The sequence below is a fragment of the Hemiscyllium ocellatum genome, chromosome 14 (assembly GCF_020745735.1).
Source record: "Hemiscyllium ocellatum isolate sHemOce1 chromosome 14, sHemOce1.pat.X.cur, whole genome shotgun sequence".
NCBI lineage: Eukaryota > Metazoa > Chordata > Chondrichthyes > Orectolobiformes > Hemiscylliidae > Hemiscyllium > Hemiscyllium ocellatum.
In genome coordinates, this window is record NC_083414.1 from 67,910,969 (window position 1) to 67,928,517 (window position 17,549).

Here is a 17,549-nt window from a genome sequence, read left to right on the forward strand (position 1 = left end):
TTAGTGAACACATGGTGGATATGACTGGTGTTTAATAACATCTTACAGGAAGATACAAATGGAGACGAAGGACAAAAAAAGCATCTCCCAGCATCTCCCAGATAATGATGGAAGGCTCCTGAATCTATTTTTTATGACTGTCCCTCAACAGAAATCCTAATGAGCACAATACTTTGCAGGATAAGATAATATTCAGCACTTGATAAATCAATTATCTTTAATCCAATCAAGCCATGACACAGTGTCATAAAAATAGTAAATGCTAGAGAATCTCAGCAGGTCTGGCAGCATCTTCAGAGATACAGAATTAGCGTTTTGAGGTTCCAAAGGAACTTGCTGAGATTTTCCAGCACTTCCTGTTTTATTTCAGATCTCTAGCATTGCCACTACTTTTCTTTAACATGATATTGTGTCCCTCACTCCATTTTACTGATACTTGACGGCTCTCTGATGTACTCATCACAAATTTTGGCTAATGTCGATTCAAAGACAGCAATTATAATATGAAAATTCCATATGATAGGCCATTCAACCTACTGAATCTGCTCTGCCATTCAATGAGATCATGGCTGATTTAAAAATCCTCAACTCCACTTTTCTGCCTTATCCCCATAACCCTTGATTGGCCTACTGATTAAAAGTCTGTCTATCTCACAGCCTTTATAGCCCTTTGCAGTAAAGTATTTGACAGGTTCACTTCCTGCTGAGGGAAGAAATTCCTCCTCATAACAGTTTTAAATGGGTGATTCCTTATTCTGAGATTAAGCCATCTAGATTAGACTCTTCTACAAGAGAACAACCTTTCCGCATCTACCCAGTCAAATGCCCTAAAAGTCTAGCTTGTTTCAATAAGGTTGCCTCTCATTCTTTTAAACTCCAATGAGTATAGACCCAAAAACTCCCAAAGGCTCATCTGGGATTTGAATCTGGGATCTCAATCCCTACACAGCCCAAAGCAAGAACCATACTCCGAGACAAATGAGCCAGCTCAAACAGACATTGAGTCATACAGCATGGAAACAGATCTTTTAGTCCAACTCGTCCATGTCAACCAAAGTATACTAGTCCCATTTGCCTTAGAGAGTCACAGAGATATACAGCACAGAAACAGACCCCTCAGTCCAACGTGTTCATGCCAACCGAATATCCCAAATCAATCTAGTCCCACCTGCCAGCTCCCAGCCCATATCCCTCCAAACCCTTGCTATTCATATACCCATCCAGATGCTTTTAAATATTGCAATTGTACAAGCCTCCACCACTTCCTCAGGCAGCTCATTGATACACATACCACACTCTGTATGAAAACATTGCCCCTTAGGTCTCTTTTATATCCTCCCCCTCTCACCCTAAACTTATGCTCTCTAGTTCTGGACTCCCTCACCGCAAGGAAAAGATTTTGTCTATTTATCCTATTCATGCTCTTCATGATTTTACAAACCTCTATCAGGTCACACCTTAGCCTTTGACGCTCCAGGGAAAAAAGCCTTAACCTATTCAACTCCTCCCTATAGCTCAAATCCTCCAACTCTGGCAACATACTTGTAAATCTTTTCTGAATTCTTTCAAGTTTCACAACATACTTCCGATAGGAAGGAGACCAGAATTGCACACAATATTCCAAAAGTGTTTGGCCCTTATCTCTCTATTAAGCCTTTCCTATTCATGTATCTGTCCAAATATCTTTTAAGTATTGTGACTGTACCTGCATCCACCAATTCCTCTTGAAATTCATTCCATACATGAACAATCTTCTGAGTGAAAAATTTGCCCCTCTGGTCCCTTTTAAATTTTTCTTCTCTCACCTTAAAATTATGGCCTCTAGTTTTGAATTTCCCTATTCTAGGGGAAAGACCTTTGCTATTCACCTTATCTATGCCCCTCATGATTTTATAAACCTCAATAAGGTTACCTCTCAACCTCCTATGCCCCAGTGAAAGGAATCCCAGCTTATCCAGCCTCCCCTTATAACTTAAAATCTCCAGTCCTCGTAAAGCTTTCCTGCACCCACTCCAATTTAATAATATCCTTCTTGTAGCAGGGTGACCAGAAATGTACAAAATACTTCAAAAGTGGCTTCACCAATGTCCTGTACAACTACAACATGACGTCTCAACTCCTACACTCAACAGTCTAAGTAATGAATGCAAGGGTGCCAAATACCTTCTTAACCACTCTGTCGCAACATTCAATGAACTATGTACCTGAACCTGTAGGTCCCTCTATTTAACAACGCACCCCAGACCCCTACCATTAACTGAGTAATTCCTGCCCTTACCAAATGTGACACCTTACAGTTATCTAAATTAAACTCCATTTGCCACTTCTTGGCCCATTGATCCAATTGATCAAGATCCCTTTGTAAGCTGTACCATCAATTTTGGTTTCACCTGCAAACTTATGGTTGCTATATTCTCATCCAAATTATTTATATAAATGACAAGCAATAGTGGACCTCGTACCAATCCCTGTGGAACACTACTGGTTACAGGCCTCCAGTCTGAAAAACAACCTTCATCATCACACTCTGTTTCTTACCGTCAAGCCACTTTTGTATTCAATTGGCAAGCATGCGGAACCTTGTCATAGGCCTTACTTAAATCCGTGTAGGCAATGTCTACCACTTTTCCTTGAACTAGCTTCTTGGTCACATCCTTTAGTAAATTTAATCATGTTTGTGAGATACAATTTCCCACACAAAAGCCATGCTGACTATCCTTAATTAGCTCTTGCCTCTCCAAATGCTAATAAATCCTGTCTCTCAGATTCTCCTCCAACAATTTACCGACCATTAACATCAGAGTTTTCAGCTTGTACTTCCTTGGCTCCTCCTTGCAGCCTTCTTAAATAAAGGCACAATATTAGCCACCCTCCAGTCTTCTGGCACCTCACCCATGGCTCTAGATAATACAAATATCTTTGCTAGAGGCCCTACAATTTCTTCCCTAGCTTCCCACAATCTCCTTCCTATCGGAAGTATGTTGTGAAACTTGAAAGAATTCAGAAAAGATTTACAAGTATGTTGCCAGGGTTGGAGGATTTGAGCTATAGGGAGGAGTTGAATAGGTTAAGGCTTTTTTCCCTGGAGCGTCCTAGAGATTTATCTACTTTTATGCTTTATAAGACCACTGGCACCCCGTCTTCTATAATGTGGACTGTTTTCAAGATATCAATATTCATTTCCCAAGTTCCTTAGCTTCGATGTCTTTCTCTACAGTAAATACTGAAGCAAAATATTGGTTTAGTATCTCTCCGATATCCGGTGGTTCCACACACTCGGATTCTGGGTAATCCAAGGTGGAGGACGGGAAAAATTTCTGGCTGTAACAGCTGCTCCTACTTTGAGGTATTTTAGATGCTGGAGGTGATTTCCTTGAATTCCAGGAGCAGCAATTGCCTGTTTTGTATGCTGTTGCATTTTTTTTTCCAAAAGTTCCAAAACAGTCAAAACAACAGCAGTTTTAAAAGGGAGAAAAACAGACACAGGATGCACATGGTGAGGTCATTGCAGGAGGGAGAGAGAGAGAGAGAACCTGCACAGTTACTGCCTTTGCTGTTTGAATTAATGTATTGTTGGACATCGGAGTGCATCTGGGAAAATTAACAAACGGTGAAATTCACAACTGATCTTGGAGGAACTGTTGGGCCAAGTTCACAGCACAGAATCAGATAAGTTAATTGTTATTTTAAGACTGGCCTACAGAGAATCTGCAGTAGTGAGTAGAGTGTGTTCTTTCTCGATTATGGTTTTGGAGATAAATCTCTTGATTAAACTTAAAATATAAGCCATAACTATTAATTTAACCTGGGGCAGTGTTTATAGAGGAATAAGACAGTGTTAATTTCTGGGTCTGTAGATTGTGAAGGAGCAAAAATGGCTTTGAATAGGGTGATATGTACTTCTTGTCAGATGTGGGAGTTTAAAGAGAGGTTAAGGGTTACTTCAGATTATATCTGCCATAAATGCTATTGGCTGCGAATCTTATCAGATTGAATGGATCAGTTGGAGAGACAGTTAGAAGCAATGAGGAATTTGTATCGACCACAGTTTGTGATGGACGGCAGTTGTAGGAAGGGGGGCAAGTCTCAGATACAGTCACATAGATGGGTTAACTCCAGGAAAGGTAAGAGAGGTGGGCAGTTAGTGCAGGAGTCTTTTGTGGATATACCCATTTCAAACAGGTATGCTGTTTTGGAAAATATAGGGGGGTGATGGATTCTCAGGGGAACGTAGCACGAACAGCCAAGTTGCTGATATGGAGACTGAGTCTAATGCAACGAGGGGTACGTCGGGTTCCAAGAGATCAATTGTGTTAGGGGATTCTCTAGTCCAAGGTACTCACAGACATTTCTGTGGCCAACAGCGAAAAAGCAGAATGGTGTGTTGTTTCCCTGGTGACAGGATCAAGGATGTCTCAGAGAGGGTGCAGAATATTCTCAAGGGAGAAGGGGCCATCAAGAGGTCATTGTCCACATTGGAACCAACGATATAGGAAGGGAAAAGGTTGAGATTCTGAAGGGAGATTACAGCGAGTTCGGCAGAAATTTAAAAAGGAGGTCCTCGAGGGTAGTAATATCTGGATTATACCCGGTGCTATGAGCTAGTGAGGGCAGGAATAGGAGGATAGAGCAGATGAATGTATGGCTGAGGGGCTGGTGTATGGGAGAAGGATTCACATTTTTGGATCATTGGAATCTCTTTTGGGATAGAAGTGACGTGTACAAGAAGGATGGATTGCACCTAAATTGGACTAATATACTGGCAGGGAAATTTGCTAGAACTGCTTGGGAGGATTTAAACGAGTAAGGTGGGGGGGGGGTGTGGCACAGGGAGCTAGTGAGGAAAGAGATCACTGAGACTGGTACAGTTGAGAACAGAAGCGAGTCAAATAGTCAGGGCAGACAGGGACAAGGTAGGACTAATAAATTAAACTGCATTTATTTCAATGCAAAGGGCCTAACAGGGAAGGCAGATGAACTCATGGCATGGTTCGGAACATGGGACTGGGATATCATAGCAATTGCAGAAACATGGCTCAGGGATGGGCAGGACTGGCAGTTTAATGTTCCAGGATACATGTGCTACAGTAAGGATAGAAACGGAGGCAAGAGAGGAGGGGGAGTGGCGTTTTTGATAAGGGATAGCATTACAGCTGCGCTGAGGGAGGATATTCCCGGAAATACATCCTGGGAAGTTATTTGGGTGGAACTGAGAAATAAGAAAGGGATGATCACCTTATTGGGATTGTATTGTAGACCCCCTAATTGTCAGAGTGAAATTGAGAAACAAACTTCTAAGGAGGCCTCAGCTATCTGTAAAATAATAAGGTGGTTATGGTAGGGGATTTTAACTTTCCAAACATAGACTGGGATTGCTATAGTGTTAAGGGTTTAGATGGAGAGGAATTTGTTAAGTGTGTACAAGACAATTTTCTGATTCAGTCTGTGGATGTACCTACCAGAGAAGGTGCAAAACCTGACCCACTCTTGGGGAAATAAGGCAGGGCAGGTGACTGAGGTGTCAGTGGGGGAGCACTTTGAGACCAGTGACCATAATTCTATTATATTTAAAATAACGATGGAAAGGGTTATACCAGTTCTATAAGTTGAAGTTCTATACTGGAGGAATACCAATTTGGATGGAATTTGGCAAGAACTTTTGAAAGCTAATTGGGGCAGATGTTCGCAGGTAAAGGGACGGCTGGAAAATGGGAAGTCTTCAGAAATGTGATAATGAGAATCCAGGGAAAGTATATTCCTCTTAGGGTGAAAGGAAAGGCTGGTAGGTATACAGAATGCTGAATTACTAAAGAAATCAAGGGTTTGGTAAAGAAAAAGAAGGTGAAGCATATGTAAGGTATTGACGGGATAGATCGAGTGAATTCTTGGATGAGTATAAAGGAAGTAGGAGTATACTTAAGAGGGAAATCAGGAGGGAAAAAAATGGGACATGAAATAGCTTAGGCAAATAGAATAAATAGAATACATTAAGGACAAAAGGGTAACTAGGGAGAGAATAGGGCCCCTCAAAGATCAGCAAGGTGACCTGTGTGTGGAGCCACTGAAAATGGGGGAGATACTAAATTAGTATTTTGCATCATTATTTACTGTGGAAAAAGGTATGGAAGATATAGACTTTAGGGAAATAGATGGTGACATCTTGCAGAGGAGGAAGTGTTGGATGTCTTGAAACAGGTAAAGGTGGATAAATCCCTAGGACCTGATCAGGTTTACCCTAGAACTCTGGTAAGCTAGAACGTGATTGCTGGGCCTCTTGTTGAGATATTTGTATCATCGATAGTCACAGGTGAGGTGCTGGAAGACTGGAGGTTGGTTGATGTGGTATCACTGTTTAAGAAGAGTGGTAAGGACAAGCCAGGGAACTATAGACCAGTGGGCCTGACGTCGGTGGTGGGCAACTTGTTGGAGGGAATCCTGAGGGACAGGACGTACATATATTTGGAAAGGCAAGGACTGATGAAGGATAGGTAAAAACAATGTCTGCAGGAAAGATAATCAACATGGTTTTGTGCGTGGGAAATTATATCTCACAAACTTGATTAACTTTTTTGAAGTAACAAAGAAGATTGATGAGGGCAGAGTGGTAGATGTGATCTGTATGGACTTCAGTAAGGCGCTCGACAAGGATCCCCATGAGAAACTGATTAGCAAGGTTAGATCTCACAGAATACGGGGAGAAGTAGCCATTTGGATACAGAACTGGCTCAAAGGTAGAAGGTGGTGATGGAGGGTTATTTTTCAGACTGAAGATCTGTGACCAGTGGAGTGCCACAAGGATCGGTGCTGGGTCCTCTACTTTTTGTCATCTACATAAATGATTTGGATGCAAGCATAAGAGGTACAGTTAGTAAGTTTGCAGATGACACCAAAATTGGAGGTGTAGTAGACAGCGAAGAGGGTTATCTCAGATTACATCAGGATCTTGACCAGATGGGCCAATGGGCTGAGAAATGGCAGATGGAGTTTGATTCAGATAAATGTGAGTTGCTGCATTTTGGGAAAGCAATTCTTAGCAGGGCTTATGCACTTAATGGTAAGATCCTAGGGAGTGTTGCCAAGAAAAGAGACCTTGAAGTGCAAGTTCACGGCTCTTTGAAGGTGAAATAGCAGGTAGATAGGATAGTGAAGAAGACGTTTGGTATGCTTTCTGTTATTGGCCTGAGTATTGAGTACAAGAGTTGGGAGGTCATGTTGCGGCTGTACAGGACATTTGTTAGGCCATTGTTGGAATATTGTGTGCAATTCTGGTCTCCTTCCTATTGGAAAGATGTTGTGAAACTTGAAAGGGTTAAGAAAAGATTTACAAGGATGTTGCCAGGGTTGGAAGATTTGAACTACAGGGAGAAGCTGAACAGGCTGGGGCTGTTTTCCCTGGAGCGTCGGAGGCTGAGGCGTAATCTTATAGAGGTTTACAAAATTATGCGGGGCATGGATAGGGTAAATAGGCTTTTCCCTGGGGTCGGGAGTCCAGAACTAGAGGGCATAGGTTTAGGGTGAGAGGAGAAAGATATAAAAGAGACCTAAGGGGCAACGTTTTCACACAGAGGGTGGTACGTGTATGGAATGAGCTGCTAGAGGAAGTGGTGGCGGTTGGTACAATTGCAACATTTAAGAGGCATTTGGATGGGTATATGAATAGGAAGGTTTTGGAGGAATATGGGTCGGGTGCTGGCAGGTAGGAATAGATTGTGTTGGGATATCTGGTCGGCATGGACGGGTTGGTCTGAAGGGTCCGTTTCCATGCTGTAGACCTCTATGACTCTATGACATAGATGATCTCATTGATTTTTAAAGGGGTCCTAATATCTTGCTAGTTGCTCTTTTGCTCATATTTGACTGGCTGATATAGACCATAGAACCATACAGAAACACTTGCCTTGCCCTTGTTGAAGTAGTTGATAACCTGTCGGCATAGTCCTTCTTTACGCTGCCATTCTGTTTGGGCTGGGTAGTGTAGGAACTCTCGCAAGGTTCGATCCTCCCAATGAAGCAGTTCCCAGTATAGCATTAGTGTAAATGCTGCCTCTGGAGAAAAGAACAAATAAGAGATGCAATCAATTCAAGAAATCTTTGAAACGAAATCAGAATTTGATATTTTCAAAAGTATTCATTATTTACTCACCAATGAGATCGTTTTACTTCTTTACACCTCTGACTATCAACATTAGAAAAGAATGCTTTCTCCTCGACACTTCTGAACTTGTCAACTTGAGATTAATTGCTGAACTAGGTGTACAGTCTACTGGCACTTCACCAAACGATTCTTTACATGTGCTTTGTCAGCAAGCACAAGCTGACAACTGAAATAACAGGAATGGGCAAGGAAAAAAAAAATTCTAATCCTGCTCAGGATTTTCCAGTCGAGGCCATAGGACACAGAAGAGGAGTTGGCACTTGGCTGACCTTTTCCCCTCAGATTCCAATAAGAATGAAATGTTGGATGTAAACAGCTAACTCAGTATGAATGGGTAATTGAACCAGAGACCCACTTAGCCAGCACTGCTTCATTTATACACTGAATGGTGCTTTTATACACTCGTATGATGGAAGAATCAGAAAATTTCAAATTTCAGAGAGTGATACTCACTCTCATATTTCAGTGTTTCTACCGTTCATTGTGGCAGTGTTTCTGACCACAGGGCAAATGCTGACTCCACAAAGAAAAATAACTTGCTATGTGGTGGCATCAATACGATCTTAATGGCACAGTGGTTCAGTGGTTAGCACTGCAGACCTCAGTGCCAGGGACCTCGACCCTCAGGCAATTATTTCTGTGCACATTCTCCCTGTGTCTGCTTCGGTATCCTCCGGGTGCTCCAGTTTCCTCCCAGAGCCCAAAGATGTACAGGTTAGGTGGACTGACCATGCTAAATCTCTGACAATTAACCTTTTAATGTCAGCCAGGACTCCTGCCTGGACCAGATTAACAGCCACAATCAGTGAACTCATATTCTGTGAGTCCAGCTGGCTGCCCATAGTGTCTAGGGATGTGCAGTCTGGATGGATTAGTCAGGGGAAATGCAGTGTTACAGGGTTAGGTTGGGGGTAGGTGGGTGGGAACTACTTTGGAGGATCAGTGTGAACTCGATGGCCTGAATGGCTTGCTTCCACATGATTTTATGATTGCACACAGACACTTCAACAATATAGAAAACACAACTGCCAATTTGTACACAGCAAGATCTCAACGATAATGTGATTATAACTAGCTAATCTGACTTACTGACTTCCTCCCCAAAATGTTCCCATTTCCCTTTACTTTTAGTCTTAGCACTGAGTAATTTCTCAAAGTTGCTTTCAATCTACATCTTACACGTCTTAAACTTTCTCTCTTCTGCCCTAAGTGTGTAAGGTGCTCTTGTAAAAAACTTATGAGCATTTTTAACTTGGTGGTAGGAATTAAACATTTGACAGTTGAACATTTATGGCACTTTTGGTAGAGTAGATCTAGGACGATCTGTGCAGTGGACTAATTTTTAAGTTAAGGTTGTAAATATGAGCCTTTGATGAATTGGTTTTGCTGCCATCACACGCTACGTCTTCTCTGTTTGCTGATACTAAGACTTTTCTAGAATCACAGAATACCCTACAGTTTGAAGTTATTCAGGATGCAGATTAAGAGATTACCACAGTCCTTGAAACTTCTACTGAACTGAATTCCAAGATATTTCCATTGTCACAAATGTATTCATTGAAATAACTCCACAGAGGTGGGTATCCCATCACTAAGTCACCTTTTATTTACACATGACCAGTCCTTAACTATTGTATTGTCTCATATAGAATCATATACCAGAGTGTCAGTATCTCTGACACTTAAGCTTTTTATGTCAGCCAGGGCTCCTGTCTGGATCAGATTAACAGCCACAATCAGTGACATATTCTACGAGTCCAGCTGGCTGACCTCATTACAACCACTACAATTATATCATAGACTTTGTAACAAACTGTATTCTCCTCTTAAAACTGAACATGTTTGTAAAAACAAAAGCTCACAAAAAGCCTGACTTCTCTTGCAGATTCAGCTATGATCAACTATATAGGGGAATTAGACTGCTTATTTCAAGAAGTATTACAGACTTTTCCTACATCTGATTTCTTCTGATTGGCTCACCACTGATAACCATTTCAAATCCACTAACTCCCACAGCTACCTTGAATTTACATCCTCAAACTCTAATAAGGATTCTACTCCATGATCCCATTTTCATCATCTCTGTCTTATCTTTTCTGACAGTCCCACCCTTACGCAAGGGAGCTTCAGAAATGTCCACCTTTTTCTTTAACTGATGATTGCCTGCCACTGTGGGTGATCCGGCCCTAAGCTGTGTCAGATCCATTTTTTACACTTCTGCCCTCGCCCCTTTCCTCCCCTCCAAAACAATGATAGGTTGTTCTTCCCTTTGTTTTCATTATCCACCCCACCAGCATCTGTACCCAAATTACCATTAGGTGCCATTTCCACCATCTCCAGCAGGATGCCACCGTCAGACTGACTCCCCTCCCCTCCCTTGTCAGCATTCTAGGAGAATCATTTCCTCTGGACATGTTGGTTCACTCATCCCAATACCTTCTCACAACCCTGTGCCACTTGCCCATGCAAACATAGAAGGTACAACACTTACCCACTTACATCATCCTTCCTTACTATCTAAGGCTCTAGGCACACATTCCAGGTGAAGCAGCAATTTATCTGCAATTCATTAAATCTAATCCACTGTATTCATAGTTCATAATGTACGCGGAGAAGACTAAATGCAGACTGGGTGACTGTTTTGCCAAATACTTGATCTGTGAAAATGACCCCGAGCTACCCGTTGCCCACCATTGCAACAGAACATTGTGTTTCCATGCCAGCATTGCTGACTCAAGTCTACTACGGTGCTCTAGCAAGGCTTAACAGAAGCTAGGGGAACATCTCATCTTTTGCCATTTCAGACCACTATCACCGTCCTCTATGTTGGTTATCCTCCATCCACATCCTTTATTTTGTACAGCCAGACCATTTTCTCTCTCACTGCTTATCATCAGCTATCTCAGCTTGCTTTTTCACTTATCCCTTTTCTCTCTCAGCTCCATCTCTATGTTCTCTATTCACTCCCCCTCACCTGCTGATCAGCATAAATACCATCTTTTCCAAGCTATTTTCAGTTCTAATGAAGCTTCATGGGACTCCAAACATTAACTCATTTTCTCTCTGTAGATGCTGTCAAACCTTTGGAGTTTTCCTTTGTTTTAGTACTGAATATGGAAACATGGGGATAACAGCCACGTTAGGTGTTGAATTCTATAAAAACAAAACCAGAATGATCATTTCATGCAGAACCCAAGTGTTCTGAGAAATATCAGAGATGCAGGAAATCAGCTGCAGTCCTTCTGAAAAAGTGCAGGCAATTTGCAGATGCTGTAAACATAGAATTAGTCTGGTACTAAAACTTTCTCTCTCTTGATGACTTGTTGAGCCCATCTATATTGACAAATATCTAATACTCAATTGCCCTCATGGCTGCTGAATCGGATTTCAAATTTCAACTCGTTCATTTCAGAAAATTTCATGAAGCAACAGGCCTGCAATAACTACATACAGCAGGCGGCATGACAACCATGCTCAACCAACCTGTGTTTTCAACTCTCAAAACATAGGGTTAATTTTACCAGAAATTAGTTAATAGCTAATTTTGTCAAGTTTCATGGAGGATTTCTCTCTGTGAGGCTATCTGAGATTACTCATACTATCTTCTCCAACTTGCCTTATTACCTATGCACCACACCTCTATTGCACCCACTTGTCCTCTTCTCCCCTGTAAAACAGGCAGAAATACTCACCACTGCTGGGCCTCTGGAATTTCTGGCACCAGTACCATAAAATGCAAGCTATGCAGCAGGTCAAGTGCTGTCAGACCAGAGCTGAACTACACACTTAATGTGAATTGCCCAGGACATGTCAGAGGAAAATTACCATCCCATTTTGCTGACAGGAACCTGCAGGTTCTGAGGGGTGAGGTGGTGCAGAGGAGTGTTCTCTTCCTTCAGGACCAGCAGAGGAAACTGTGATATCAGACAGAGCCAGTTAGGCTTGGGGTTGCTTCCTGGGTCAGTGCTGATTTCATGGTCTAGAGTAATGTCAACAATGCAGGAAGAAAATCAATAACTTTCTCTACTCAGCAAGTTCGAGTGTCCCATCTTCTCTTTTTTTACCTCACATTCAGTCTCTCTTCTACAGCACACATCTTCTACCAAGCATCTCTATTGCGTACCATATTTGCCCTCAGACACTCTTACCTACCCAATCCCCCCCACATCATGAATCCTGCACACTCTTTGTGCTGCTGACTCACTTACCTGGACACCTGCATCACCACTAACTGCTGTGCTAGCTACTTTCAGGTCACTCAAACCCCTGCCCTTTGTCTCACTCCAGGAGAAAAAGGGCTCTTTCTGCCCTTCTTTGGCCAAGACAAGTGAAGAAGTTGCAACATTTGGCTTCTCATCCTTGATGAGGAAAGGTCCCTGATCCTTGTTTTTTAATTCACTCGTGGGAGGTAGGCATCATTGGCTGACCAGCATTTTATTGCTGTCCTTACTTGCCCTTTAGAAGGTGGTGGTGAGCGGTCATCTTGAAACACTGCAGTCTACATGCTGTATAATGACCCACAATGCCACTGTGAATGGAATTCCAGGTTTTGACTCAGTTATGGTGAAGGTAAGGCGATGTATTTCCAAGTCAGGATGGTGACTGACTTGGAGGGGAACTTGCAAGTGGTGTTCCCATGTTTGTGCTGCCCTTGTTCTTCTAGATGGAAGTGATCATAGGGTTGGAAGGTGCTGTCTAAGGATCTCTGGTGAATTTCTGCAGTGCATTTTGAAAATAATACACACTGCTGCTACTATATTTTGGTGGTAGAGGGAGTGGATACTCATGGATGTGGTGCCAATCAAGCTGGCTGTTTTGTCCTGGTTGCTGTCAAGTTTCTTGAGTGTTGGAGCTACACACATCCAGGCAATTGGGGAGCATTCCAAACACATTCTTGCCTTGTGTCTTGAAGATGATAAACAGGCTTTGGTGAGTCATCATCAGTCAATTAGCTGTGCCCAAATCACAGGACTGAGATCACAGGCTGTTCTTAATCTTTTGTGCCTAGACCCTCTGACTGAAGGTATGCCAGAAGGGTGCCTCCCTTTATTTGGCTGAGGACTACACCTCTTAGATTTTGAGACATGACCACTTAAATACTGCTCAATCAGTACGTTCGCTGCCTACGTTAGTGGCACATAGTGTAGATATGAGGTAGGTATTGTATAGTGACAACAATCTATCCATGCCTTGATTGATGGCTTCCTGCAACCATGACAAGGTGCATGGCTTTGTGTTTGCATTAAAAGGCACAACAAAACCAAAATACTGTGAGCTTGTAAACTCTGGCTATGGGAGAAAAGTGCAAAAAATCATGATATAGCAGGGCAAAGCAGAGATGCTATGAGCATCCAAGTAAAGTGAGTCAGTGCTCAGAGAGCAAGTGAGGAACCTCGAGGTGTACCCTTGTCCAATCTATAAGTTGGGTACTTTCAATGAAACAGCATTCCAATGAAAGGTGTTGGTGCACTCCAAAGTGCACCATGCAGTGCAGAACTGTAATACATGTGTATTGACGATGTGCCATGTGGGTGTAGGGATGCTGGTATCTATGAAAGCCAATGTTGATTGAGGTGTGGGGTGGGGTGGGGGTTGGGGTTGGGTATATGTGTGTGTGGTTGCTACCTACCTGTGCAGCTTGCCCTGAAATATTGCTGAACGGTGTCCAAATGGATGGCTAGAGGAGCAGAGGTTGCTGGACTAAACCCTGACTGTCATGTCGGGAACTGTTGCTGTCTACTTTCTGTCCAGCAGATGAGAGAATAGCAAACTGCATATAAATAAGATGATGAATTAATAATATCAATGCGCGTTAATATATACTATAGGTATCTTGCTGCTCACTATCGAGCTTCTCAACTTGCTGTTCAACACTTGGTTGGAGAATGGGACTTTTGCTTTTGATTAGAGTGGTGCTGGTCCGAAATGTCGATTTTCCTGCTCCTCAGATGCTGCCTGATCTGCTGTGCTTTTCCAGCACCACTCTAATCTTGACTCTGATCTCCAGCATTTGCAGTCCTCACTTTCACCTTTTGCTTTTGATGTCAGGAACCTCCTTACTGCTGATCACACCTGATTTTCCCAAATTTTCACTAATGGCCATGTTTTTCAGTGGCTGGGAAGATTCTACCCTAGTCTCTAATATTAGATGCGATTCTGCTTTGGGTTTACATGTACTAAATAATCGTAACTACGTTAAGAATTATACTGGAAACCAGTTTAAGATTATCAGTCAGGTTTGCAGTATGATTCATTTGCATATTTTATAAGCTACATTTGTTCACACACAGGGCCCTGTTTTTTGTTGGCGAAAGCAATGTTTCCACACATTGCACCTTTGTCATGGAAGAAAGGACTGAATCCTGATTATGATTTCCTGACCAATCAAATTCAACTTGCCTGGTTTGAAAGAGATTCCATTTAATAGCAATTTAGATCTTCAATTTTTCCATTTTAATCTGTGGTGGATAATGAAAGTTCACAGTTTATCGGAGACTACCAAAACAGTGTTGCAGAGTCAAGGCTCAACACTTAAAAATCTTAAAACTGAATTCTATCTATCTACTGTTGACTGAGGACATTGCATTAGATAATTACCCTCCATGTTTTTGAGTTTTTTTTAGTCTTATCTTTAGGATCCCTGTGATCTGAGTTTCTCGCTGTATCTCAGAATTAGGAAACATGAATCCCTCAGATCAGTCTGCATTTTGGTTACCAATGAAAATCTGTCATCATGTTCACAAATTCAATTGATGTAGAAACCTAGACCTTTCTGTTGGGTTTCTATGTTATATGTTGCGTGCAAACTCATTTCTGATGCAGATAATTCCCACATACCTCAGAACACAGAACTGATGATTCAAAGTCAGCTATCTGAGAACCACAAAGAGTCTTATCAATGTCTTACCCTACCTAAAGAGAACAGTGATACTAATGGGACCTTTTGAATAGAAAGGTTCTCACCATTGGAAATCTTCAAATAAAATCTAATCATTAGATATTGCATAAAGTTACTAATTGGGGATCCTTCGGTCCTCAGCTTACTTCAGGTCCTTTGTATCTTCACTCTATATCATATGGTTTTAACTTGCATTTATAAAGTTCTTTGTCACATTTCTCAAAACATGTCAAAGCACTTTCCAAGCAGTAAAATATTGAAATGCAGTCATAATCACTAAATGTTGCTATTTTACACATACCAAACAAATAACATGATAATCAAATAAACTGCTTTAGGTACTGTAGGTTCAGGACAGAGTTTTAACTAGAATGGCAGGTGAACGCCATGTTTTTTTTGTTAATTGTGTTGGGAATTTTTGTTTACATTCACTTTAACCATCGGAAATCATCAGTTTAATATCTCATCTTAAGGACAGTACCTCTTTGGGGATACTTGAACTGGCAACCTTCAGTTCTGAGCCTAGAATGTCATCAAATGGGTGAAATGACAAAATATAAACATTCATGATATAATTTCCATTATTCATCAAGCCTGAATTAAAGAATAAAGATTCCACTATATTGACTACTCAACTTTTAAAAGTGAGGTTGAATGGTGGACATGGTAAAACAGAAGAACATATGTTAAGATTTTTTTTGAAGAAATGTAGGTTCTCCTTTTTAAAAAAAAATCACTAGAAAAGTGACCAGAAGTACAATAAATCTAGGATGAAACTATCCAAAACATCCAGTCATGTTTAAAATATAGATAGGAACAAGCTTATTGATTCTTACCTGTATAATTATCAGCCTGAAGATGCATGTCACACAGTTTATGGATGTAACGGATATACATTTCCTCCTTGTTAATCTCAGATTTGTAAAAATTCTGAAAAAAATGTAAATATCTGTAAGCATACTGGAGTTGGAACAGGCAAGTGAAAGAGATCATTTTAAATTAGGCACTCTTCACTTGTTAATTCCTGCCCATTGATTTTTTAAATGTCTCTAACAATACTGCCCTGGGAGCATGTATCTACATATAATCCATTCTGTACCTATCCTGAATGTCTTTGATGAGATTGTGTCTTTGCCTAACCTTTACTGTATCTGACCTAAGTATGCTTGACATGGCTACACTGAGAACATCTAATGCTCCATCTGAGGCATTCTATGTCAGACTTAAGTGCAAAATGCTTGATCATCTTAACTCTGTAGATGTGCTTGACCTAAAAGTATTGCTGCTGATGTTGAATACCAAAATTGCTAAAACATTTTAATGCACTCTGTGTTATGAGTACAAATAAAGTTTAAGCAGAAAGAAAATTACTTGCTTACCAGCAAATTAACAGTACAGCCAATCTTCTTATTTTCAGTTTCATCCCCTTTCATACAGTCCCTGAGGAGAAGAAAGGCGCTTGAGCTCAAAAAATTTAGCATGTCACATAACAGGAATTAGTAGCTTCTGAATTGTAGTTTCTGCACAGGATTTCAGTTCTGATATTACACAGTTAACTTTCTGCATGGAAGCAGACTTAAGATGCCACACCTGATCTGAGTTCATTTCATGGATAATTACATCCATAAGTTTCATCAAATGGTTGAACATACAAGTGCCAAAGGTCATCAATTTACACAGATCACAGAATTTTCCCCATGGTAGGAGAGTCCAAACTAGAGGGGATAGATTTAAGGTGAGAGAAGAAACATATAAAAGGGGTCAAAAGGGGCAATGTTTTCATGCAGAGGGTGGTGTATGAAATGAGCTGCCACAGGTGGTGACGGAGGCTGGTACAATTACAACATTTAAAAGGCCTTGGCATGGGTGTATGATTAGAAAGGGTTGAGAGGGATATGGGCCAAATGGCAAATAGGACTGAACTAATTTAGTTGGCATGCCAAGTTGGACCAAAGCATCTGTTTAAATGCTGTACATCTCAATGACTCCACAGAAGATGCCGACTGTCAACTCCACACCACTGACTGCAAGAGAAATTTCACCAGACTCACTCTTGCCTTAAAACTCTGAGAAAGCTTGCTCTGCAAATGCTTATCCAGCTCCTCTTTGAAAGCTGCAATTGAATATCCATCCCTCCATTGTACACTCAGGGAGTGCGTGACAGGTCTAGATGCATAAAAAATGTTACTCCGCAAATTGCCTTTGGCTCTTTTGCCAATTGCCTTTAATCTGGATTTCTGGTTTTGATCCTTAAGTCAACCTGAATAATTTCTCTCTACCTACTTGGTCTAGACCCTTCATTATTTTGAACACCTAAGAAGAAGAACCTTTGGCAACCTTCCTGAAGCTGGAGGAAATTTGAGCAGCCCAAGTGCACATAGATATGTGGGTTCTGTGCTACAAGATGGTCTGAAGTTGTTCCTAGCTACTGTATTCTTAAGCAGTACTTTTAAGTGCGACTCCTGGATGCCTTAGAAGAGTCATCATTCCTAAAGA

At 41.3% G+C, this 17,549-nt stretch overlaps 1 protein-coding gene across 1 annotated transcript in view; it reads right to left on the bottom strand.

Annotated features, from left to right (window-relative positions):
* The window catches only part of dock3 (dedicator of cytokinesis 3), a 721,249-nt gene that overhangs the window by 103,934 nt on the left and 599,766 nt on the right, over positions 1-17,549 (bottom strand). Inside the window, exons 36-38 of the mRNA XM_060835046.1 lie at positions 16,433-16,493; positions 15,890-15,983; positions 7,898-8,046 (exon numbers count right to left, since the gene is read on the bottom strand). Of these exons, the coding sequence (XP_060691029.1) occupies positions 7,898-8,046; positions 15,890-15,983; positions 16,433-16,493 (304 nt within the window). The remainder of the gene's footprint in view (positions 1-7,897; positions 8,047-15,889; positions 15,984-16,432; positions 16,494-17,549) is intronic.